General features: G+C 35.4%; 3 protein-coding genes across 8 annotated transcripts in view; 2 read left to right on the plus strand and 1 right to left on the minus strand.

Moving 5' to 3' along the window:
- Positions 1-9,098, plus strand: part of Crag (DENN domain-containing protein Crag) — a 46,759-nt gene extending 37,661 nt beyond the window's left edge. For all 5 annotated transcript variants that reach the window (XM_028187915.2, XM_028187917.2, XM_028187916.2 and 2 more), the window contains 5 exons: positions 926-1,016; positions 3,789-3,971; positions 4,975-5,134; positions 6,568-6,684; positions 7,050-9,098. In XM_028187915.2, coding sequence (XP_028043716.2) covers positions 926-1,016; positions 3,789-3,971; positions 4,975-5,134; positions 6,568-6,684; positions 7,050-7,239 — 741 coding nt within the window. In that variant the 3' untranslated portion in view covers positions 7,240-9,098. The remainder of the gene's footprint in view (positions 1-925; positions 1,017-3,788; positions 3,972-4,974; positions 5,135-6,567; positions 6,685-7,049) is intronic.
- Positions 9,088-10,945, minus strand: LOC114253147 (uncharacterized). The gene is made up of 3 exons (XM_089736351.1): positions 10,601-10,945; positions 9,929-10,147; positions 9,088-9,816 (listed from the first exon to the last, which is right to left on the minus strand). Exons 1-3 carry the CDS (start codon positions 10,799-10,801, stop codon positions 9,127-9,129), a joined length of 1,110 nt encoding a protein of 369 aa, XP_089592477.1. The 5' UTR covers positions 10,802-10,945; the 3' UTR covers positions 9,088-9,126.
- A 4,048-nt stretch (positions 10,946-14,993) lies between these two features.
- Positions 14,994-25,310, plus strand: part of LOC114253071 (alpha-tocopherol transfer protein-like) — a 30,321-nt gene continuing 20,004 nt past the window's right edge. Inside the window, exons 1-2 of one of the 2 annotated variants that reach the window (XM_028187831.2) lie at positions 14,994-15,212; positions 20,692-20,780. In XM_028187831.2, coding sequence (XP_028043632.2) covers positions 20,693-20,780 — 88 coding nt within the window. In that variant the 5' untranslated portion in view covers positions 14,994-15,212; position 20,692. The remainder of the gene's footprint in view (positions 15,213-20,691; positions 20,781-25,310) is intronic. The other variant, XM_028187830.2, reaches the window with a different exon arrangement.

Consider the following 25,310-nt stretch of genomic DNA (forward strand, 5'->3'; position numbering starts at 1 on the left):
CGAAGATGAAAACCGAAGTTCAACAAACGGCCAGACCTCAAGATACTGTTATGTAGTTAGTTCTGTGTGAAATGAAACGTAATGTTCTAGAAATATTTTTTCTAGAAAAATAGACGCTGCAACAATATACATATAAACGATGTTTTTTTTTCTTCCTACCTATGCTGATAGCCTTGAGAGGCTATTTCAGCTTCGCCCTGACGTGTAGATAAGCTCACGGGGCTCAAACCGGAGTGTTGCTAACATTGGCCCTAGCAAGAGCAGTGCTTCACAGAATCATCAGATCCGGCGAGAAACTCAATGGGCTGTGTCTGAGGGTTAATTTACTCGCCAAGCCCTTCGTCGCAAGTGACGGGTAGACTATGCGTTGTCTGTTTTATGTATGGCCTCAGTAAAGATTCGTAGATCGCTGGATAAAAGAACTAATTTAAACTACAATTCAATCGATTTGAATTACAATTTCAACAACACAAGAGACCATGAAAACATTTATTATATTCATATTATAAAAAAAACGGGTGTGAGTTTGGAAAGTAATGAATTGCATTGAATTTTTTTATTTCGTCTTTAACGTAACAGTTTAAGATCAACGATATATATGAAGGTTTAAAGCAAATAACCGGAAGTTAGTCTTTACGTAGTTTGCAACTAAAGCTCACATTTATTTATGACTAAGTCAAGGATTAATGCAAGTTACGCGACGATTGCTATTATTCAAAAACAAACGTCCGACTTCCCTTCAAAAATTCAAAATGGCTAATATAAATCATTTTTCGTCGCGCTATTTCTTGTGAATTTTTAATATTTATGAGTAATTATAGAAAACATAGAGTATTATGTATATACTTATTATGTATATACTTATTATATATATGTATATACTTTTAAATTTTTTATACAGCTATTGTATTTTTATTTATTACAGATAATGCGTACAGGACAAACGCAAACGGAAACTCTGACTGTGCCTTATTTAAATCCTCTGGTCCTGAGGAAAGAATTTGAATCTGTATTAGGTAAGATTCGAATTAATCCAAATGTTCTTTAAATTTTTCGTAATAGTTTACGTAACTTTATTAAAAATAAACATAATAGTTTTAAAAAACTAAACATGGTATAGTAATCCGCAAACATCTTGAGCAAATGACCTTGACTGCGCAGAACCGAATTTTAGATCACTTTGGTGGCGAGGGTGAGGCGCGACGGCAGGGGAAATCGTATCGAGCGCTTTATTGGTAGATCAGTCGAACCTTGCGTCCCGCACCGCGCCCTCATTCCGCTTGCTCCCAAAAGTACGCTTGCGTACAGTGGAAAGTTATTATATTATTAAAGTCTATCGTTATTAATCGTTAAGTTATTTGTTATAATTACTTGTGGACTTTTTTGCCATTGCTATTTGTTGAGTGTTTGTTGATTTTTTATAAAACATACACTATGCCGCGACAAACCGGTGTAGTATTCAAAAGAAAGGGTAGAAAAATGGTGTACGACGTATATTGCTTCATTATAAAACAGGGGAAGAATGATATGGAAAAATTAAAACAGACTTCGGAAGTAACAAAACCATCAGTGAGGACTGTTAGGTGCATTATTAAGGAAGCTAAAGGCTCTGGCTTGCTCGCAGTGTTTCGGACTCCGGGTAAGAAAAGATCAGGGAAGAAGAAAGTTACCGGAATGGATAGTTTCGTTCAATCTGTAATAAAAAGATGTAATCATAATAACTACATAACAAGCAGCGAAACTCCGTACCGTAGAAAGGCTTCGAAAAATTTAAAGAAGATATAAGTTTTAATGGCTCGGAATGAAGCTTACGACGAATTATGAAAGAGTTAGGCTTCAGATGGAAGAAAAGAACAGAAAATAATCGGAAGCTGGTAAATGAAAAAAGTAACATTCGATTACTACGAATCGAATATCTTCAAAAAATAATTAATTATAGACAAAAAAGAAGACCGAATCGACCGAGTTGTAAACTACGCCGATGAGCCCTATGTCGACTCATCACGATGATAGCGACTCGGGTGATGAAAACAGTGATGATGATGATGGTCAAGATTATGATAACGAAAAAAAAATTACAAATACCAGCTTCGCTTCAACTGAACCAAGACCTGGCAACAGCTCTAGTTTTGACTTAATAGAAGGAATATCTATTTTACCCCAAGATTAAATTATTACAATTATTAACCTATATGTTTTGTTGATGTTCTAATAAATATATAAATAAATACATATGTTGATTTTAATAATTTAATAGCATTATGACGCAGAGTAAGTAATGTTTTTGCACGTGAGTGTACCATGCGCAAACTTACCCCCACTACGTCAACAAATGCTCAAGAAGTTTGCCGGTTATTATACCAGTAGTTATAAATATTTTATTTACAGATATGAGTAGAAGGGTTATTTTGATAATATCCTGAAAAAGCACCCCACGTTTTTTTTTACAATAAAATAATTTTTTCTTACACTATTTTTAATTCAAATTTATTAAAATTTCCTTTCCAATTTTTAGTTGATTTTTCTATAAAAGCGTATTTTTTAGTTTTTTTAAACTATTATTTATTTTTCATTTTTTAGTTGAATATCAATTTTTACATTTTTTTTTTTAAATATTGATTTGTCATCGATCTTTAATTAGAAAGAACAATGCCCATTTGTGCCCCAGAAATGCCCAGTAAAAATATATTAGAAAATTGCTGTAATAAAAAAAAACTAGAATTATGTTGTTAATTTTAAATCATTTGAAGCCAGGATAAAAAATTTAAAAAAATAAGACTTCTTGTTGACATTGCAGTACGTATCATTGTTTTTTTAATCAATAATTCATGCTTTATTTATTACTGTCTGGAAATGGAGACAGACTAGATATTTCCAAATAAGTGACATGTTTATTTGATAGCATACAGATAAGTATTTAAAGGAACACTGATTTGGCTTAGCTTATGTGATGATCATGAAGTTCCTAGTGAAAAACTAATAGCAATGTTGTCTGTAAGCGATAAAATGTATAAAAAATCAGTAGGAAGTTATCATGTTTAATGTCCAATATCTTTTGAACCTGTGCTTTATATGACATTAAATCTAGATATCATATAAATACTGTTAAAAAGCTATCATATGGCATAGAGCTGCAATTGACTTCCACGGTGAAGGAATAACATCGTGTAATAAAAATCAAACCCGCAAAATTATAATTTGCGTAATCACTGGTGGTAGGACCTCTTGGGAGTCCGCACGGGTAGGTACCACCACCCCGCCTATTTCCGCCGTGAAGCAGTAATGCGTTTCGGTTCGAAGGGTGCGGTAGCCGTTGTAACTATACCTGAGATCTTAGAACTTATATCTCGAGGTGGGTGGCGCATTTACGTTGTAGATGTCTATGGGCTCCAGTAACCACTTAACACCAGGTGGGCTGTGAGCTCGTCCATCCATCTAAGCAATAAAAAAAAAAAAAAAAAAATTTGGGCATTGCAGGGCATTGTTGACTTTCAGCTCCATACTAATATGGGCATTGTTTTTTTTTTTTTTTTTATTGCCCTTGTAGGCAGACGAGCATACGGCCCACCTGATGATGAGTGGTTACCGTCGCCCATGGACTTCAGCAATGCCAGGGGCAGAGCCAAGCCGCTGCCTGTCCTTTCGAGTTAATCAGACGTTTTGAAGGGGGTCAAAATCATGTTCAAATATTCCGTTACATACTAACATACGTACGTCTGAAGCTAATAAAAGCGTAAAATAGACGCTCCGACAAGAAAAGACTTATAGATTTTAATAATTTCGAACAGGTAGAGAAGGCGATTCCTGTCTTATCGAATCCGAATTTGTCGAATCCCATCCGATAGTGTATTGGAATTTAGTATGGTTCCTGGAACGAGCGAATATCGAGAGTCATCTGCCAGATTTACTGTGTCCGAATTTCCAAGCGAAATACCAAAGTTCGGACAACCTGTCTGAGGCCGACAAGTCCGGTGAGTAGTCATATATTTTACTGTGAAAAGTTTGAAAAGCTGATACTAATAGATTTGCATCTGTAGTTGTCAGAGTTTTATTGGTGGTAAGACCTCTTGTGAGTCTGCACGGGTAGGTATCACCGCCCTTCCTATTTCTGCCGTGAAGCAGTAATGCTTTTCGTTTAGAAGGGTGGGACTGTGAGGGGTGGGGGTGATCGTTGTAACTATACTGAGACCTTAGAACTTATATCTCTAGGTGGGCGGTGACATTTGCGTTGTAGATGTGTATGGGCTCCAGTAACCATTTAACCACCTAAGGCTTAGGTCCTAAGCCATAGATAATACACATAAATTACTTATAGATAAACAACTCAAGCACTCAACAAAAATGTTTACGGGCGTCGGCCACTAGATGGATTCCCTTCGATTAGTTTCTCATTGCTCATGTAGATGGCAGTAACATATTACCTATCCCATATTTTACTTTTAATGAAGGATTTTGTAAATTTTCAGAAACCAAAAATTGAAAAAATTTAATCAATTTGTTTATAACAAATGAAGATTTGTCTGATTAATTATTTTTTTATTTTCTGATTCGTTATACAATAATTAAATGCCTTAACTTTAACAACATATATGTTTAGGGGCATTCGCTACAAGAGGTCGCTAGTTTCCATACAGAAAAAATATGTGTCTCAAAGTATTGCAGTTTCAAGGCCTTGACCCTAAGCAACAACTGGTGGTAGGACCTCTTGTGAGTCCGCGCGGGTAGGTACCACCACCTTGCCTATATCTGCCGTGAAGCAGTTAATGCGTTTCGGTTTGAAGGGTGGGGCAGCCGCTGTAACAATACTGAGACCTTAGAACTTATATCTCAAGGTGGGTGGCGCATTTACGTCGTAGATGTCTATGGGCTCCAGTAACCACTTAACACCAGGTGGGCTGTGAGCTCGTCCACCCATCTAAGCAATAAAAAAAAGGTGGATAGAATGTTAGTGAGGTATGTGCGCTGTGTCCGCAGAGCGCGTGGTGGAGTGCGGCTGGGAGCGGGGCGGCGAGGCGGAGGGGGGCGCGGGGGCGGGCGCGCTGCACCGCGCGTGGCGCCGCCGCCGCACGCACCGCGCACACTCGCGCGCGCTGCAGGCCCTGCTCCTCACGCAGCACGACGCCGCCGCACACGCGTACGTACACACACCCCACGCCGCATCAGACGGGCCTTAATTAATACAGCCTCAAAGCAAGGGGCGACCGCGAAGTATTCTGTGCATCCACGGCAATAATAATAGTACTTTTTTCCCGCGGTGCACTTACTATTTTTTCTCCTACCAGGCCGAAAGTTCGACATTGTAAAAAACTTAGCACCCGTGGAGTACCGAGCCGGCGTCCAGGGGCGAGGCCCCGGTGGGGCCCAGGGGCGAGGTCCTGGCGGGGGGTTATAAAAAAACAATAACTGTTCTATAATTTTTACTTTTTTTTACGTTTATTTTACGTTATTATTATTACGTTTATTTTACGTTTTGTTTAATACTTTACTATTAAATTTTATTGCCTTTTGTTTATTTCACTTTTATACTAAGTACAATATTGCAAATTACCCGAGCACAACAATGGCGGAGAATTATAGGTGCGTGAGAGCAGACGTAGACACTTACGCGCATGCGCACTTGTCAGTACCCAGGGAGGAAATATTTGACTTTCTTCCCTGTACAGCGAGAGGAAAACCGAACTTTCGGCGTAGGTAGGAGAAAAAAATATTTATTGCTTGTAAAGCTGGTTCACGGACTACAGTACGTGATAACGTCAGTAGCAGATCTATTCGAATTGCTAGCTCTCACGTCACGCGAGAAGATAGATAAATGTGTCACAAGCCAACGCTTTGGCCGATCGTGTCTCTCTATCGTTTGTTCCGCGCTCTCGCTTGCACGCTCGGCTCAGACGCAACGTGACACTTTTTGGTGCGTGCATCCTTTGTTGATTGTTTATAAGAAATGATCACGTCAATAACTAGGTGAAACGTGCAATCGAGCAAATGAATAAAACATTCATAATATAATATTAACTACTCAAATATACAAAAAAAAAAACATTCATCACTTTTAATTATTATTCTCATAATCCTCTCGCAGGTCTGCTGGAAGAGATTTCTTAAAGAAATAAGCAGTGCCTTTGTACATAATTTTCCTATTACTTTGTACTATGTCTTCTTTTTTGTGTGTACATAAATAAATAAATTGAATACCCACGATTGACTTCCACGGTGAAGGAATAACATCGTGTAATAAAAATTAAACCCGCAAAATTATAATTTGCGTAATTACTGGTGGTAGGACCTCTTGTGAGTCCGCGCGGGTGGGTACCACCACCCTGCCTATTTCCGCCGTGAAGCAGTAATGCGTTTCGGTTTGAAGGGTGGGGCAGCCGTTGTAACTATACTTGAGACCTTAGAACTTGTATATCTCAATGTGGGTGGCGCATTTACGTCGTAAATGTTTATGGGCTTCAGTAACCACTTAACACCAGGTGGGCTGTGAGCTCGTCCACTCATCTAGCAATAAAAAAACCCAACTATTTGGTTTTTTTCCAAATTATATTTAAATAAACTTTGCACCAATAGAGTGGCGCTGGCCGTATTAAACGGGCTACTGAGCAACAACCTGGCGGACGCGTTGAGGAAGCTGGCCGAGTGGCGGGAGAACACGAACGAGAACAAACGATACTACTCCTTCTACAGGTGGGTTTTGTTTACATTTAAAGCGATACAAACAATATGGTCATGTCATGTGATCGCTTTAAAACATAATCGTCTAATAATAATTGATTTGTGCTTCATTCAATTGCTTTTTCTGCACATATTGCCAGTTTAGGCTACCCCATAAAAGACTTGAACAATTTTGATTAAAATCCAGAACCAAAAATTTTGTACATTTTTATGAAAATTGCGCGGACGGAGGTGTATATAGTTTCATACACTTATAGAGAATATACAGAAAGCCCTTGTTAATAGATTAATAAAAGTGAAAATAAATATTTACTGCAGATATTTTGAAATTGATAATTAAAACATGAACCTTAAATTGTTAATCACACAATTTCCAGAGACATCCTCTTCTTGGCTATGGCTGCGCTTGGAGAGCAGAACATCGACTTCATCGCCCTGCAGCGCGAGTACACGCGGGCACTCGACCAGCTCGGCCGGGAGGCGAGGCCCCAGGACCTGCCGCCCTCGCCCACGGCGCTCTGCTGCAGGCACTACTTCAAACGGCTGCGGCTGTTACTCGACGAGTGACTGTCAACCACCGTCCACAGCACTCGCAGATAAATACGGCTTGCAGACCGGGCGTTGCTCGCAATAAACAGTTCACTCACGTTCATGGAAAGAATGTTCGTATGATAGCGTCTATAGTATTTATCAACCCTAGTAATCACGTAATATCATATTGATCGAGACCTTACAGCAATATAAAAATTGAGCTTATGTCATAAAGATTTTATAATTGGCTAAGCTAACGTGAGTTGTGGATGGAGGTGGGGGGGGGGGGCGATCACTAGAGAATGGCGAATCGAAAAACTCGATGAAAATGTGGTTGTTACGTTAAAACAAAATATAGTATATAACGAATAGTAAGGATAAGCATATTTCGAAGTGTTTCGTAGCCATTTTGATGTCGACGCCCGGTCCTAGTGTTTAAAAACGACAGCAATATTGTATTCGCTTTAATTTCTAGACTAGGGTTTCATTGTACGGAAACCTGTGAACGCAAAGTATATAACCTTTTTGAAATTGAAATTTGTTCGATACGTAATTTTGACGCAACATTTCAGTCACATTTCGTATAGTGGTTTGTAGGCATGCGACGAATGGAATAATTTATGTTCTAGGATCTTTAACCGTTTCCTGTATTTATATATTGATGAAAAATTATTGATTGTATATAAAATCAATTACATATAACAAAATCTGGAACTGTTTGTTACTGCAATACTATTTTGCATGATACATGAAATAATATTGTGTTAAACTTTTAATCTAGTTTTCATTATTATTGATTCTTATTCTTTTCATTTTTTCTTGCGAAAAATTAATTTATTTTTTCAATATTTGCTATATAAATCGAATAATACCGTCCATATTATTGCGGACGTTTATTTACATAACAATCATTGCTTGCCCATCCAATCGACTGGGAACAAAGTATTTGGATGGTACAAAAATAATTTGATTAGCATGTAAAATCAAAGTGATAATTAATGTATGGCCTAAGTTTCATGAACATTGCCCCAATTAAAAACAACGGATCAATTTATTTTGGCATATCCATTAACGATTGTGGGTGCTAATGATAGGTTCGGATTGTAGTATTTAAAAACGTGTATATTCTGTATAGAGGTTAATGGTCATGCTGAGGTGTACAAGTAGTGCTTGATATGAGTCAATGATAAGTATTCGTCTTGAAACTGGTTGATATTGGTATAGCATCTTATGTATTCAAATAATATTTTTACCAAATCAACATGTTTTTCGGCAGCCAAATTTGAAAAGTATTGATTAAACTGCAATAATTTAAAAACCTATTGAATTAAATGTATTGAAACTGTATTTTGCACAGAATTGTTAAATGAGTGTTAGAGATACCTATGTATTGTTGGAATTGGCTTTTAAAAATCATGCTGCCATATGTTATAGTTACCGAAAAAGATACAACAGGGAATGAGAAATAGGTTCATGTTCCTCCAAAGTCAAATCAATACTCAAATAACTAAGTCTTTAGAAAAGTTGAATCACAATATTAATACAACTAACATAATAATTGATCACATATAAATAGTGGATACATGCCACTAGTTATTGTGACTGTATTGTTTTTAATTGAATTCCTAAAAATGTGTACATACAATATGACTTTATGCCACTTAAAAAGTGGTTAATAATATATTATTCGCCAGCAAATTTAGGCATGTACAAAAATGTACAATTACAACCATAAAATGTATTTTGTCAAGTGTACAATAATAACTGATGGATAATGAATTGTAGAACCATTGGTCTTCATTCATGAAATATTTGTGAACTTGTGTTATTTTTTTGACATGATATGAAAGGCATATAATTTTTTTATAAAAAAATAAATAAGGCTTCATTCAAAATTGTTTTATTTAATCTTTTAATTTATTTTTACCTAGTCATTCCTAGTACTCTATATAGAAATCTTCCATCGTGATCATAATAGCAATCGTTAACTTTATATGTAGCATTTTTTTTGTAAGCTTTTTTTGGTATTCGAATTCTTTCTGGATAATCCATTACATCTTTTGAATCATTTTCTGGTTGATACTGAACTAAATTGTTTTTATTGTCGTTATCAAATATTTCAATACTTTTATTAATATTAACTGATTTTGATTCCAATCCAGCATTGTCATTAATCGTGTTTACTATTATTTGATCGGGAACATTAACATTTTGACCAGTTTGTAAGCGAGTCTGAATTTTCTGTGCTAGTTCTTCAAGTGTGACTCTTTTGTAATCCCTTGGGGCTTTTTCCATTTTTTCACCTTCATTTTCTTTAGTTGCATTATAGTCTTGTTTAAAAGTTTTTTGGTCTGAATTTTCATTAGCAGCACATCTTCTAATGATATTTTCAAATTCTCCTATTTTTTCTTCTGGTGTAACATCTATTTTCTTTACTGAGTTCCTATTAAGAGGAGGAATAGTTCTTTCAGAGAATTTAAGGAAATGTGCTCTTACGTCTTCAGAGATGCTCAAGGTTCCCTCTTTCAGTTCTTTCCAATTCCTCATCACTGATTGGTCATGCCGAGCTATGCGCTGTTGTGTAGCTGGCTTCCAAACATGTTTGAGTAATTTCTGTAAAACATTAACAATCATTGTTAAAATATAATCTAAATTTTTATTCTTATTATTTTTTAATTTTAAAAACTTCTCTATTTTTAAATAAAATGTAGCAATAAAAACATACTTTCACTACAGGTACTGTAACAGGAAAACTTTCAGCTAACTTTTCTGGAGTCCACTCGTCTGGTTGTGTTGTGGCCAAATGTCTTATTTGTTCTTTTTCGCTCCAAGTCAATAAATTAGGCATATTTTGTTTAAAGTATTTCTCTTTAACTATTTGATGACGTTGTTCATATTTACCCATTAATGTTTCGTTCAAATGTTCGTTGTAAACCTCACCAACCTGCACAAGAAAAAAGATTATAAATAGGGTGAACAATTTGAAGGTAATGTCAGGGGTGTGCAAAAACCTTCATGTTGAATAAGAATGAACTATAACTTCGCTTTAGCCATACACTGTATTACTGAAATGGACCACGGCTAAAAAGTTGTTTTCTTTTATCAAACATTTCTTTATATGTATGCAAAATTATCAGATTAAAAAACAGAATGGATAATTTTGGGAGGTAAGTAACGGTATTTACAACTAATGGATTGTACTAAAAATGATGAAAACATATGTAATATCTATGAATGAATGAAGTATGCCTATGAAAACTTAAGTAATGTGTGTACCACTGCATGTGGTTGTTACGTACGGCATGGGTTAACATTAACGTTGGAATTAGTGTACGAGTTATTTGAAATGTATTGCACTGATGCATAACATGTTGGCAACGAATAAATAAATACGCACTTCATAAAAATCACTCTCTGATTGTTCGACATACTCTTCAGCATCTTCGTCGTCAACTTTGAAGCCGTCTCGTTTGAATGCCGCAATTCTCTTGTCCAGACCTGGATTTGGTCCGAACGAGTCTAACCTCTTTCTGTTTCGAATGTTACGGAAAATAATTTTAGCGCTTGGACACAAATGCCGGAAGCGAACGGTGAACATTTTTTCTTCTGGGATGATAATCAGTAACTGCAATTCATAATCCTGTATATAATATTCCACGATATATGTGTTTAATTTACTTGAAAACAAAACCAAATAATGAAACAAAAATTGCCGTTTGTTTTCTTAATTGACAGGAACCATTTTTTTTAAAGGATTTTATGACCTGGTAACTAAGACTTTTAAGTCATGTCTTATTTTAATTTATATTCTTATTTTTATGAAAAATTATAATATGAAATGAAATGAAGATGATTAATTTGAGACATTAATAAACTGGGATGAAATTAAATGAAATGAGATGATATGGGATGAAATATAATGTCAGTAAAATGGTGGTCATTTACTGAGATTTTTTCAGTGGACTTTTTGGAGGATCCCGAGTAGTTACGTCCAGCGGCTTTGTTTCATTTTCCCACATTTGTGCACTTTCACAGATATTAAACACTTAATAAACCACCGTTATTACACATTTAAATCTGAAGAAATACTAAATAGACAAACATAAAACAAATCACACAACTTCACTCCTTGCGTTCCCCCCAAAAAATCCGGAACCATTTAAAAGTCTCAAATATATTAAGTGTTTAACCTATGATTTAAGTGTACATTATCTATGGGAACTGGGAGGTGAATGAAGTTAGCCCCTCAAAAAAAATTTTTTTTCCTATTTTATACTTATTTTCTATTAATTCGTTTGTCCATCATTTGTTCATGATTGTTCACTGTTAATAATTGTTTGTTCTGCATTTATTTATTTAAAAAAAATATTTAAAAATATACCTACAAGTTAGCCCCTCTAATGCAATTTTTTATATTTTTTCATCCTTATTGACTCGTAAATATTCATTTTCGATTGTTCTTATATAAAATACGTTTGTTCTCTTTCGAAATTACTCATTTTTTGTTTAATTTACTATTTTTATTAGTTGAATAAATGTATGCAAAATATATGTACTGCGCATGCGTCAACTATAATGCCTAAACTATCTACGCGGTTTTAATCGTGAAAAAAAAACAAATATAAATCCTGAAGGAGCAATTAATTGGTATACAGTTTAATTAAAAAAATTAAAAAATAAATAAATGAAATAATGTGCATTGGCGTTAAGTTAGACCAAATACATTTTTTCCATCCTCCTACTTAACGTTATGAAGGTATAAAAAAGATAGGGAGTTCACATAGGTAATATAATCAAATAAGTAAATATGTTCATTATTTATCTTTCAAGAGATAATGTAGGTATACATTATAATAACTTTTTTACACAGTCGAAATTATATTCCTAACATTAGTAGAATAACATTTTAATACGATAGGTAAGATAGGATGGAAAAAATGTATTTGGTCTAACTTTACGCGAATGCACATTATTTCATTTATTTATTTTTAAATTTTTTTAATTAAACTGTATACCAATTAATTGATCCTTCAGTATTTATAATTGTTTTTTTTTTCACGATTAAAACCGCGTAGAAAGTTGAGGCATTATAGTTGACGCATGCACAGTACACATATTTTGCATACATTTATTCAACTAATACAAATAGTTAATTAAACAAAAAATGAGTAATTTCGAAAAAGAACAAACGTATTTTATATAAGAACAATCGAAAATGAATATTTACGAGTCATTAAGGATGAAAAAATATTAAAAATTGCAATCGGGGAGCTAACTTGAACATATATTTTTAATAATTTTTTTAAAATAAATAAATGCAGAACAAACAATTATTAACAATGAACAATCAAGAACAAATGATGAACAAACGAATTAATAGAAAATAAGTAGAAAACAGGAAAGAAAATTTTTTTTGAGGGGCTAACTTCATTCACCTGGAACTGGGAACCATAAATAGTAGTGGTAGTTTTATTTTTCCAACTGGAAAGCCAAAGGTGTCATACCATACAACACAAGTCGAAATTCCACACGAACCACGGAGCTTCGACAGCTAACTTGCAAAAACGGGCCCACTTCGATAAAGCGGCAGGACACGAGAACTATCTCATCGTGGCCGCCGGTAACTACATTCCCGTTCTCGTCGAACCCGTCGCTTGCGACGAAGGGCTCGACGAGTAAATTAACCCTCAGACACAGCCCACTGAGTTTCTCGCCGGATCTTCTGTGTGTCGCGTTTCCGATCCGGTGGTAGATTCTGCGAAGCACAGCTCTTGCTAGGGTTCGTGTTAGCAACTTCGTCAGGTTTGAGCGAAATATATAGAATAGAAGAAAATTGGTTAACAGACAGAATAGAAAATGGCACCTATTTTGTTTTTGTGTATATTATAAATAGATTAGATGTATGAAAAAAGTAGGAAAACAATGAGCTAGAGAATTGCTTCTGTGGTTCGTTTCTACGAAAAATGATGGCCACAAAAACTAGCATTAAAAACTCGAGGTTATATTAAGTACATTATGACATAAGACCGTAATTACTGGTGGTAGGACCCTTGTGAGTCCGCACGGGTAGGTACCACCGCCCCGCCTATTTCTGCCGTGAAGCAGTAATGCGTTTCGGTTTGAAGGGTGGGGCAGCCGTTGTGACTATACTGAGACCATAGAACTATATCTCAAGGTGTGTGGCGCATTTACGTTGTAGATGTCTATGGGCTCCAGTAACCACTTAACACCAGGTGGGCTGTGAGCTCGTCCACAAATCTAAGCAATAAAAAAAAAAAAAAGAACAAAAAGTATATGGGAACTTTATATAAAGACAAACGGATATGTTTACATTAAAAAGAAGAGTTTTTAGTCGTTTTCCGACTAACAAACCAGACTGCATGCACAAAAACTATCATTAAATTGTTTTCATTTAATTACAAATGTCCAAAACGAAATCGTCTTTTTATGATCGATTATAAAAGTGATTCAACTTATCTCTGAAATGCAGTTCACAAATGCGACACAAGTTTATATATACACATTCAATACATACATATTACAATTTAATACAAATATACCTGTAATTATACATTTAAAACAATGTACGATGCCTTACTTTGAAAACTAGAAAAAAACAACTAAATGTATAATTACTGCGTCATATTTTCAAGTCTCGTTATCTCTGAGGGTCCTGGCCACCGCCTTCCACGACATTCGTTCTCACCATATTGTGCCATCTCATCTTGCTTTCGGTTATCCGGAGAGCTTTGGTGTTGGTGGAATCAAGTGTGGTGCAGATCTGGTCAGAGTAACGCATTGGGCTGCGGCCCCACGATCATATTTATTCTACTTTTTTTATTGCTTAGATGGGTGTACGAGCTCACAGCCCACCTGGTGTTAAGTGGTTACTGGAGCCCATAGACATCTACAATGTAAACCATCCACCTTGAGATATAAGTTCTAAGGTCTCAAGTATAGTTACAACGGCTACCCCACCCTTCAAACCGAAACGCATTACTGCTTCACGGCACAAATAGGCAGGGTGGTGGTACATACCCGTGCGGACTCACAAGAGGTTCCTACCACCAGTAATTACGTAAATTATAATTTTGCTGGTTTGATTTTTATTACACGATGTTATTCCTTCACCTTGGAAGTCAATCGTGATCATTTGTCAAGTACGTATTTCATTAGAAAAACTGGTACTCGCCTTGGATTCGAACATCGGTGCATCGCTCAACACGAATGCACCGGACGTCTTATCCTTTAGGCCACGATGAGTTACCAATGACCACTAGCCTTACAAGATTATCTCCGTCTTTCCTGAAAATATGTCCGAAGCACTCTATGATTCGCCTGACGCGGACACTAGAAAGCCTTAATTTTAAGCTTGACGAGTTGGTCCGTTATGCGTTCGACGGGATCCGCAGAACTTTCCTCCAGCGCCGCGTCCCAAAGCATAACGTCTGTTGATGTTTCAAAGCGAAACGCATGTCCGCTGCGGAAGAATTAGACAGGGTGGCGGTACCGATCCGTGCGAGCTCACAGTACTGCATTGAAAGATTACTGGTGGCCCGGAGGCCTTTCCGGTTTCACCAGGACAAGTGGGCGAGCAGAGGCTCAACCAGGAGGGGTGGGATTTGCTAACAACTGCCCGAGCGCCTCCGAAGGAGACCTAACAACTCAAGAGCAATTGCTTCGCGAATGAATCTACTACCGAATCGGAATCGCGACCCACTGAGAAGATCCGGCGAGAAACTCATCAGGCTCTTCAAGTAATCTCGAAGCGTGCACCTAGTTTTTTCCATTCCATGAAGTAGGACGCGTGGTTGCGGCATGCATCGGCGCGACTCGGCTGTTCGAACGTGTGTGTCGATCTTAGAATTGCAAGACCATTAACTACATTCAGTTATACGCCAAAGTCCGAAGTAATAACGCGCTTCGAAACATTAAAATTAATATATTATTTGAAATAATATAAATCGTTTATAACCCCGGGAAGTGATATTAAAAATTTACGTAAGTTGGTAATGCTGTACTAATTTTTTTAAATTTAATAATTATTATATTGTTATATATGTTTAATAGCCCAATAAACTGAACGCATACTTTAATAATAAAACGTTAAATGAAACAATTGTTATGTAATGCAATTAACATTTTAATACAACTTTTTTTTTAAAAAGTTGCTCTTAATTTTTATTTAGGAATAACACTTTACCTGATTGTGTATTAGTTTTTTTATTTCGATAAAAGATTTAAAAAGCAAACGCCAATAATCGAGAACTTCTTCGGTGTCTCATTTGAAGTCTGATTTCAAATAAATTATTTGAACAAATAAAAATAAAATAAAATAAAATAAAAGTATTCTTGCTATGAAAAATTTACCTTAGGTACAACATTTTCTAAGCCTTAATGTTCTTTTAAATGGACTTTTATTTGGAATTAATTTATTAAATAATAATATCGTGAAATTTTATTAATTTGCATTATTATCACAGGAGGTAGGGCGTTTTTAAAATCAATTTTCACTCTTCCTCATCTTACCTATTTTTGCCGCGAAATAATTATGTTTTGATTTGACAGCTATCTTAAAATGTTATGTCACAGAACTGGTCGCGGCATTCACTTTTCTATGAAATCCGGTAATAAATTAACAATGTGGATGTGAACAGTCTATCAACAGCAATAGAGAAACCAATCATTAACTCAATAGTAAAATTATAAAACACATAATAAGCACACGCGTAATGACTACTTTTATTGGTTGTAAGACGTCTTGTGAGTTCGCGCGGGTAGGTTCCACCACCCTGCCTATTTCTGCCGTTAAGCAGTAATGCGTTTCTGTTTGCAAGGGTGGGGCAGCCGTTGTACTTTAAAAACTGAGTGAGACATTAGAACTCATATCTCAAGGTGGGTGGCGGCATTTACATAGTAGATGTCTATGGGCTCCGGCAATGCCGGGTGGGCTGTGAGCTCGTCCAACAATGTAAGCAATAAAAAATAATAATAAATTACTTCCACTAGTTTTAAAACGTTGAAAATAAAATCACAACTATCACACGAATATTATGCTTTTCTTAGTACATAACGTATATTTTTATAAGGTAACCTTTTATAAGGTATATTTTTTTGTCTTGAAGAATGGAAGCCGTTATGTAACTTTAACTATCACGAATTTTTCAATTCAATTATATCCACGTCCGTCTGATGTTAGAATCTGATAGAGATACTTACACACACAGAGACACGCATACACACACACGAAATTATGCGGCATTTTACAATCCACCTACTTTTCATGGAACTTTCGCCAAATGCAACACATTATTTCTGTAAATATTTTTTCTACTCAACTAAAATCCAACACTGTTTATAATCTCGTAAACAATTCAGTTAATCAAATAAATGTACAATGACGTCAACTCAAAGCTATAAATCTGTTGTACACTTGACAGTGTCCATATTGTAGGTTTTAAATGTCACACTTTATTCATAACAAGCAAACAAACAAATCTTTCCTCTTTATAATATTAGTATAGATTACTTTATTCTATCATTAATAGTTTTCGCAGCGCAGGCGATGTAAAGAATATTTTAGGTAATTTTTTTACACCTTGCGTTACATTATTGGAGTTTTAGTAAGGATCCCCCTAATTTTTTTCAAAAAAGATTATAGCCTATGTCACTCGGGAATAGTGTAGTTTCCAAACAGTGAAAGAATTTTTGAAATCGGTTCAGTAGTTTCGGAGCCTATTCGAAACAAACAAACAAACAAATCTTTCCTCTTTATAATATTAGTATAGATAATAATATATTGTCTATCATTCTCACAGTACTTGTCCTATAGTTGCTTCTGAGGCGTAGAAAAAACTGTGTTTGACATTGACAAGAATTATTGTAAGCATAATATTTATGAACTTTAAAAAACGAGTTTGCTTTTTTAAAAGTCAAACGTGATTTCAAATTTCAAAACTTTAATGCAATAACAGATAATTAGAATGCAGTTTTTGTTTATATTTATATATTTATATAATATTGCAGTTTTTCTATAAAATATTCACTGTTTCGTAGACCGTGTCTAGTCTAGTCTAGTATTTTATCATTTAAAAATTTAATGTAGCAACGAAATCAAATTCGATTATGTAAATATATATTTTTAAAGAAGTCTTTGGCAAATCTTGACCCCGTTAAAGCCTCGCGAGTTAGTTACTGAGCACTTTTTTTTTCTATATTTATTTATTAAAGTATATCATTTTTTATGTTAATATTTATTATATCTCTTTTTATCTAACCTCCAAGTATTTTATAAAAACAGAAAAACGTTTACGAGTACTTATATCGGCGTTTATTCACAGCGTGTGCAATATAGGAAAGGTCCATTCGGATTGCAGATAACCATGACCGCCAGTTAATATTTTCTATCAAGTCTGTCAACTATAAGTCCTATACCCAGCAGTTAGCATCCCTGAGCTGAAGATGATGCGATATCATCGATAGCAATCTTCTACTGTCAAAGATGCTCTTAGTTAAAGACGTTTATACTGGTGGTAGGACCTCTTGTGAGTCCGCACGGGTAGGTACCACCACCTCGCCTATTTCTGCCGTGAAGCAGTAATGCATTTCGGTTTAAAGTGTGGGGTAGCCGTTGTAACTATACTTGAGACCTTAGAACTTATATCTCAAGGTGGGTGGCGCGTTGTAGATGTCTATGGGCTCCAGTAACCAGGTGGGCTATGAGCTCGTCCATCCATCTAAGCTATAAAAAAAAGAAAGATAACCATGACCGCCAGTGAATACTTTCTATCAAGTCCGTTAACTATAAGTCCTATACCCAGCAGTTGGTATCCCTGAGCTGATGATGATGCGATATCATCGATCGCAATCTCCTACTCTCAAAGTTAGTTAAAGACGTATGGGAAAGGTCGAGACTAACATAATCGAGAAACAAAGTTAATCAAATTCATGTACATTTTGTAATTATTTAATTCGAGTCATGCACGAGGTCTCGCGCAATGGTACCTACACTCGCAATAATTTAGTTCTTTGCTGAACTTGGTCGGTCGTCGGTATATTGTTACGTACGACAATACACGTGACGAATACGGTAGGTACAGAAAACGTTTTAATTATTACGATATTTTTCAATCGAAATTCAACAGCTGTGAAATAAAATATGTACATTTATCTGTTGAAAATATTCGCTAGTCACACGTTTTATGCTAATGGCTACTGTGACGAAAATCTCCCCTGAAATGCCAACAATTGCATCAAGCTTTAAGCCAATCGCAATATGTAATTTAATTATGGATATTCATTAATAATAAAAACTCAATTAATAAGTAAATTGTTACTTATCAATAACTGTGCGTCTGTGGAACTCAGTTCCACACTTAATCCGTGCAAGTCCCTCACTTGAAGTTTTCAGGAAGGCATTAAAGGAGCACTATCTATCAATTTAGTATTACTTATATGTATTTATTTTATGTATTTTATTATATATGTACGTGTATGTATATGTTTATGTTATTTATGTGTGTAATTGTGTATGTATATAGTTTGATATATTATGTATTAGTGTTTATTTTTATTATTTTTATTGTTAATGTCTATAGTATAAATAATTAAATTAATTAGATTGTACTCCTCTACCCACTCATGTAAAGCTTTCCTTCTTTGAGAACGGTTAGCTGGTAGATAACTCAATTGTTGAGTTAAGCTCGCCATTTTTTTTAAATCTTATCGCAATTACTGTATTATATTAACAGTGTGTACAAATAAAGAATAAAGAATAAAGAACAAACACATTCGTTATTTGAGCAGCAACAGCAATAAAGTCATAGCTATCGTCAGCCAGGGACAAGGTGGTGAAATTTTTGAAATTCAAAACCACCTACATTGCTCAGTCTGCAATCCAACAGCGCTTTAGAAACATAGTGACGAAAGGTCTCGTTCGTTTGCCAAGTCCAAAATAACCTGGATATTGCTTAAAAGCATCTGCCACCCCATCTACCATAACATATAAGAACTCCCAGTAGGATAGGTCAAGGTGAAAACTTGAGACCTTCAGGACGAACAGAGTGGGCGTATAATTCGTAATGCAGTACTTTCGTCTGTGCGTGTTGTATTGTATTGCTCTACAGGAACTGTTCGTGCCTGGGTTAGGTTCTAGTGGCCTTCAGCAGTTCCATATACTCTGCACACGACGCGAGTATTTCGTCCGGAATTCCGACTCGGGAAAAGAAGTTGTAATTGGCTTAGATACCAATATGTACTTCTGAGACTGAATTTACGGGAATAGCTGGTCGATTTGGCAGGGCTTTTGCTTCTTGGATTGTAGCTGGAGATTGAGTTATTGTGGAGTTCCTCATAGCGAGTAAATGACGACGCAGAGCACACTGCGTTCTGTCTACTCTCTTGCATCTTTTATTTACTAGGTCACAAAAATAAAGTCTACTAAATAATTTTTATCTTCCAGTTGTTTTTTCTCTACCTATTCGCTAAGAGCCTAGGAGGCTATTCCAGCTAAGCTGTGACTGGTAGGTGAGCTCAAGGGACTCCACTTGAATTAATATGCTAACATGTTTTCTACATTTGAACAATCAACAACGGCCACAAAAATATGTTTTGTCGAAGCTTTTAGGTTACAACAAAGTGCATAAAAAATTAATTAACAACAAAACAGTATTATTAAATATGTATAATGATCGTTTTTTTTCTAAAATCACCTTAATTTTAATCATTAATTAAGTCTAGTTCCTCCAACTTTATACTTCCGGATGCAATTAATAAAAATGTTCTATTATACCTAATATTGTAGAAGCGTGTTTTCATGCTAAATGACTTGATATTTTTTATATGATTAAAACTGTATCTCGTGTAGAATCTGTAAGTTTCACTATTGAGGCAAATGTTTTTTACATTAATTTTGACCTTTTGTATGTAAATCATACGGTTTAACTGGTATTCACTTCCTAGTGAGTTGCAACAAAAATCGACATGTTTTTTTCCGTGTTTTACAATCTCTTTTGCATTGATACTAATTTGCATTTATATCTTTTGTATCATTTAACTAAAAATATTTATTATAAAACAATTTAAAAAGATTAGACGGCGCCTTTACCGCGTTTCGGATAATGAAGTTGACCATTTTTCTAATTTAACCTAAGAGGATCGAATCTCGCAATGAAGAAGACATTGTCATATTATTAAACTAGACGTGGAAAATATTGAAATATTGTGTATGTACTACTGACGTTCTGCTTATTTAATACTCAAATAAATCCATCCTCACTTTTTGTCTCTTAGTTGTCATGCAATTGTAACTATAAAGAGCAGGATTGACCTCAAATTTCAAGGTCTTCGATCCCGTTGTGCTGTGTATACGCTCCAATAAATACTTAACGATACTTGTGTGAAGTCATCGGTCCATATATTGTATTAAATATTTAAAAAAATCATACACGAACTCTATAGTACTCTGTTTCATAAGCATATCTTTTACAGAATGCCTGACCAAGAGATGGTTGAGAACCGTGACCTGGTAGCGATTAAGGACTGGCTGTGTAGACAGCCTCACTTGCCGCACGAAGTTGGTAAGATGTAATTGCCTTATACACGTATAAAGCTGTTGTAACTTTAAATTATGAGTGCTGTTTTAGAGACGATTACGTAATTTTTCAATATCCATGTATATCAATCACCGTTTGCATTATTAATAGTTCCCTAATTAGTAAAAGCTATTGGTTTTAATCGCTGATAAAGAAAGCCACAGCACAGTTATCAGTAACAAATGATTAAATAAATTAAAATCTCTCTTTGATGTCAGAAACTAAAATGAATATGTTTGACAAATGTTAACAAGTTTATCTTTCCGGGCTAGTTCTATGACGCTGATGTGAAGTTTTACAGGCCTTTGAACTTTTACAGGCTTACTGGTGGTAGGACCTCTTGTGAGTCCGCACGGGTAGGTACCACCACCCTGCCTATTTCTGCCGTGAAGCAGTAATGCGTTTCCGTTTGAAGGGTGGGGTAGCCGTTGTAACTATACTAAGACCTTATATCTCAGGGTGGGTGGTGCAATTACGTTGTATATGTCTATGGGCTCCAGTAACCACTTAGCACCAGGAGGGCTGTGAGCTCGTCCAAAGAACTAGGGAGCTTCGTGTCCATACACTTAGCAATTTCAATTAATTTCTAACAGACTAGCGATTGAGAACACACGTGAACAAACTTGACCTAACCTAATTTATCTCGTTCTGGAAACCAATTAAAATTTACATAGACTTCGTAATGCATGTTAGTTTTTGTACTCCTTTTAATGAATGTAATATAATTTTACTTAATTTAATACCAGATTCGTAAATAAATAAAAACAACAAAACGGTAAAACAAGTTATTGTATCGGACGTCACCAGATTTTTATGATATCAAAATATATTTTTAGTTCTGCATTTAATTTGAAAATTCTCAGTATTTACAATGTACAATAAAGCCCAATAGAGGAAAAAACTTTAGAAAACCCAATCTATTCTAAGAACCTAACATGATATTAGAACAAATAAAGTATGGTATTACGCTTATTTAGTATGCTTATTTATCTATGTTTTATGCGAAAAATAAAATAATTAGCTGATAAAAGAACCTGTTGAATAAAAATTACTTGTTATTGGCTAAGCCTGACGACACAATCCACTGAGTTTCTCGCTGGATCTTTTGAGTCAGTTGCGATTTTTTTTTATAAATAAGGGCTTACTGGTGGACCAGAGGCCTTTCCAGTTTCACCAGGATTGGTGTGCGAGCAAAGGCTCAGACAGGAGGGGTGGGATTTGCTAAGAGCTGCCCGAGCGCCTCCAAAGGAGACCTAACAACTCAAGAGCAACTGCTTCGCGAATGAGGTTGCACGCCGAACTCTTTGCCGAGTCCTACAAGTACGGTTACCGGGGTTCCTAAGCCTGCTCTTGGTGAAGGCGTTTAATGCAAGAGTCATTGGATCTGATGGATCTGTGAGGAGGTGTGGCGGCATTATCAAAGTGGCTTTAAAGGACTTCGGTAACCGCACAACCTGATCCGTGAGGTTAATTCGTGGATGCAATTAATCAAAATGTAATTTAGTTAAATGTTATGACTGCTGTTATATATTATTATTGTGTATTACTTTGAAGATATATTTTTATGGGATGACCGTTGTAGTGGTCACAGGTCGTTCAACTCAATTAATCAAAGTCGAAATTAAACAAAAAAGAACAGTTAAGCAATTTATTGAAAAGGTAAGATAATTTGTCTCTAGGTTTTTTTAAACATGTCTTATAATAGCTTGGTTTGTGGGGGTGAGAAATAATAATGTTATTATAATTTTAAATGGCCAGCGAAGCGGACGGGTACAGCTAGTTACATATATTTGTATATAAAATACAAAATTAATATTCCGTTTAAAACGAATTAAAATTCCAATAAAATATACACGCTATTTCGAATATGTAGTTTAATTTTAACAGTGATAACACGTAAAGAAATGTAGTTGGCACGCCACAGCACAACTAGTAACAAAATATTTTAGCGAATGATGAAACATACAACATATAAATCCATGAGATCAGTCACGTAGGCACAGATATCAGTTTGTTAAATATTCTATAGATGTATAGACAAATGAAAACATGAAGCTTAAAAACTTAAACAACAAGGCTGACTAGCAAATCAAATTATTAATTAAATTCATATTTTATGGTCAGTACACTAGAGCGAATTTTATGACTCAGTCAGTATGTATCTACAGTCGGCATCATTGCGCCACTTTGAGAAGGCGGCACGACATGAGAACTCTCTTGTCGTGGCCGCTGGAAATTACATACCCGATCCTGTAGACCGAATGGTAAACAGTCGACCTCGCCCAAAACACGTAATTACGGATCCTCCCGATCTATTAACAGTGCTTTTAGTTACCACAAGTACCGGTCACCGTCCTCGTCAAACCCGTCGCTTGCTACGAAGGGCTCGATGAGCGAATTAACCTACAGACACAGCCCACTGAGTTTCTCGCCGGTTCTTCTCAGTGGGTCAGGTTTTCGATCCGGTGGTAGATTCTGCGAAGCACTGCTCTTGCTAGGGCCAGTGCTAGGAACACTCCGGTTGGAGCCCCTTGAGCTCACCTACACGGTAGGGTAACGCTGATATAGCCTCTCAAGGCTATAAGTAAAAGTAGGGGAAAAAAAACTATTTCAAGTACAGTGTGCTTAGTGCGAGTTTCTTAACGTTCACGATAGCGTAAAAGTTACCCAATTTTGTGTGCAGTTGGAACAACGCCTCTAGCGGCAAACGTACGCAAACGATCCCATTCCATACAAATATGAGCTAACTTTTACGCTATCGAGAGCGTTAAGAAACACGCACTAAGCACACATACTACCCGCCCAGAATGTTTAGGCTCAAATGAACTTAATTAAATGAATTTATATGTAAACGATATCGTTTTTCAAGGTTCAGCCTCAACGGGGGCATGGGATATTTAAGTTATCGTTGCGAAACACAATCTGGTTATACGCTTATGGTGTAGTTTCAACATCTTGGTTGACTATAGTAACACTAATTCAATGCATGTATTATTCATATTAGTTCTATTCGACGAGATGGTCAATTTCAGGGTTATTTTATTTTCCCCTACATGTTCCTTTGCGAAAAATGTTAATAATTTCAAAACTTTACACTCGAGATGTGAATATCAGACATTAATTAGTTTGACTAGGTAATTTAAAAAGTTACTATCGCTCTCGGTCAATAAGCCCAATACAGAGCTGTAATAATACATAATTGATTTTTTTCTTTTGAAGACGATACATTAATTTCCGAAAAAAATATAATCACTACATAGTATAAAACAAAGTCGCTTTCTCTGTCCCTATATCTGTCTGTCCCTATGTATGCTTAAATCTTTAAAAGTACGCAACGGATTTTGATGCGTTCTTTTTAATAGATAGAGTGATTGAAGAGGAAGGTTTATATGTTTATCAACAACCATTAAATAGTGGAGAAATCAACAATAAATTACAGTTTCCGAAGCGAAGCGAGGGCGGGTCGCTAGTATTTATTAAACGCTTCGCACAATTTAAAATCGGATTTGACTGTAAAGTGTTTGCGGTACTTAAGCCGGTAACTTTAGGCTTTTGCTTGTTTATTAAACAGCCATTTATAGTCCAAAAGAGATACATAGAGTTTCTATTTGGGGAGCCGACAATTAAGTGCACAAACCGGTTGTAACAATCCTCTATGGAGTTCAATGAAGCTTAGGATATATATTACAGGTTTAAAAAAAAGTGCTATCGTATGATTGACGCACACGCGTATAATCTAAATGTACAAATATATATTTCAAATTAGTGCCAACTTTATTGATTATGTGTTTATAGCACTTTCTTGGGCTAAGCTTTAAAATTTTTATAAATTTTCATTAAAATATTAGATAACAATATTTTTTCAATAAACATATTATGTACATCTTTTTATTACACCACTGAATTTTACTAGTGTAAATAAAGCAGGCTTTCGATTACCTCAAATAAAAGTTACATTTTTTTTTTCCAAAGGACAATGCCCAAAAGTGGGCCAACTTCATGACAAAACTATTTGTACTTGAAAAACTATGCCTTATTTTTTCATGTTGTTTAGTTTATGTATCAACATTTCTTTCACCCTGGCATTGTTTTACAAAAAAATAAATTACTTATTTGATAACATCCCAAAACTGAGTGCCATAGTTTTTAAACTCGCCAATAGACAAAGGGAAAATTAGCCCATACAGCCTTATAGTAAACTTATATGCTGACAAACGAAAAAGTTGTCTGTGACTTGAACAACAAATAAAAAATTTGCTAATGGTTATAATTCACAGACTTTTTAGTTTATTGTTGTTCAATTCAATATTTATGTATTGTAATAATAATTATTACTTAAAACCATGAATTATTTAATATTTTTAGATATTAATGATTCCATTAGTAAAAATCTCAATGGCCTACCATTACTCTATTCTTATTATATATGATCAGAGAGTTTTGGCAGCAACCCGAGTGAAGCGTCACTTGAAGTTTTATTTTATGTTTTTTTAATAGCTTATTGTGATGTATAAT

This window comes from Bombyx mandarina, chromosome 21 (assembly GCF_030267445.1).
Source record: "Bombyx mandarina strain Sakado chromosome 21, ASM3026744v2".
Lineage (NCBI taxonomy): Eukaryota > Metazoa > Arthropoda > Insecta > Lepidoptera > Bombycidae > Bombyx > Bombyx mandarina.

What these genes read in the sequence shown, in the direction of transcription:
- LOC114253147 (XM_089736351.1), bottom strand. Translation starts at nt 10,801, where the DNA reads ATGTTCACCGTTCGCTTCCGGCATTTGTGTCCAAGCGCTAAAATTATT. An exon ending in CAGAGAGTGATTTTTATGAA is followed by an intron (nt 10,148 to 10,600) that starts GTGCGTATTTAT and finishes TTTCTTGTGCAG; the next exon opens with GTTGGTGAGGTTTACAACGA. An exon ending in TTACAGTACCTGTAGTGAAA is followed by an intron (nt 9,817 to 9,928) that starts GTATGTTTTTAT and finishes AATGTTTTACAG; the next exon opens with AAATTACTCAAACATGTTTG.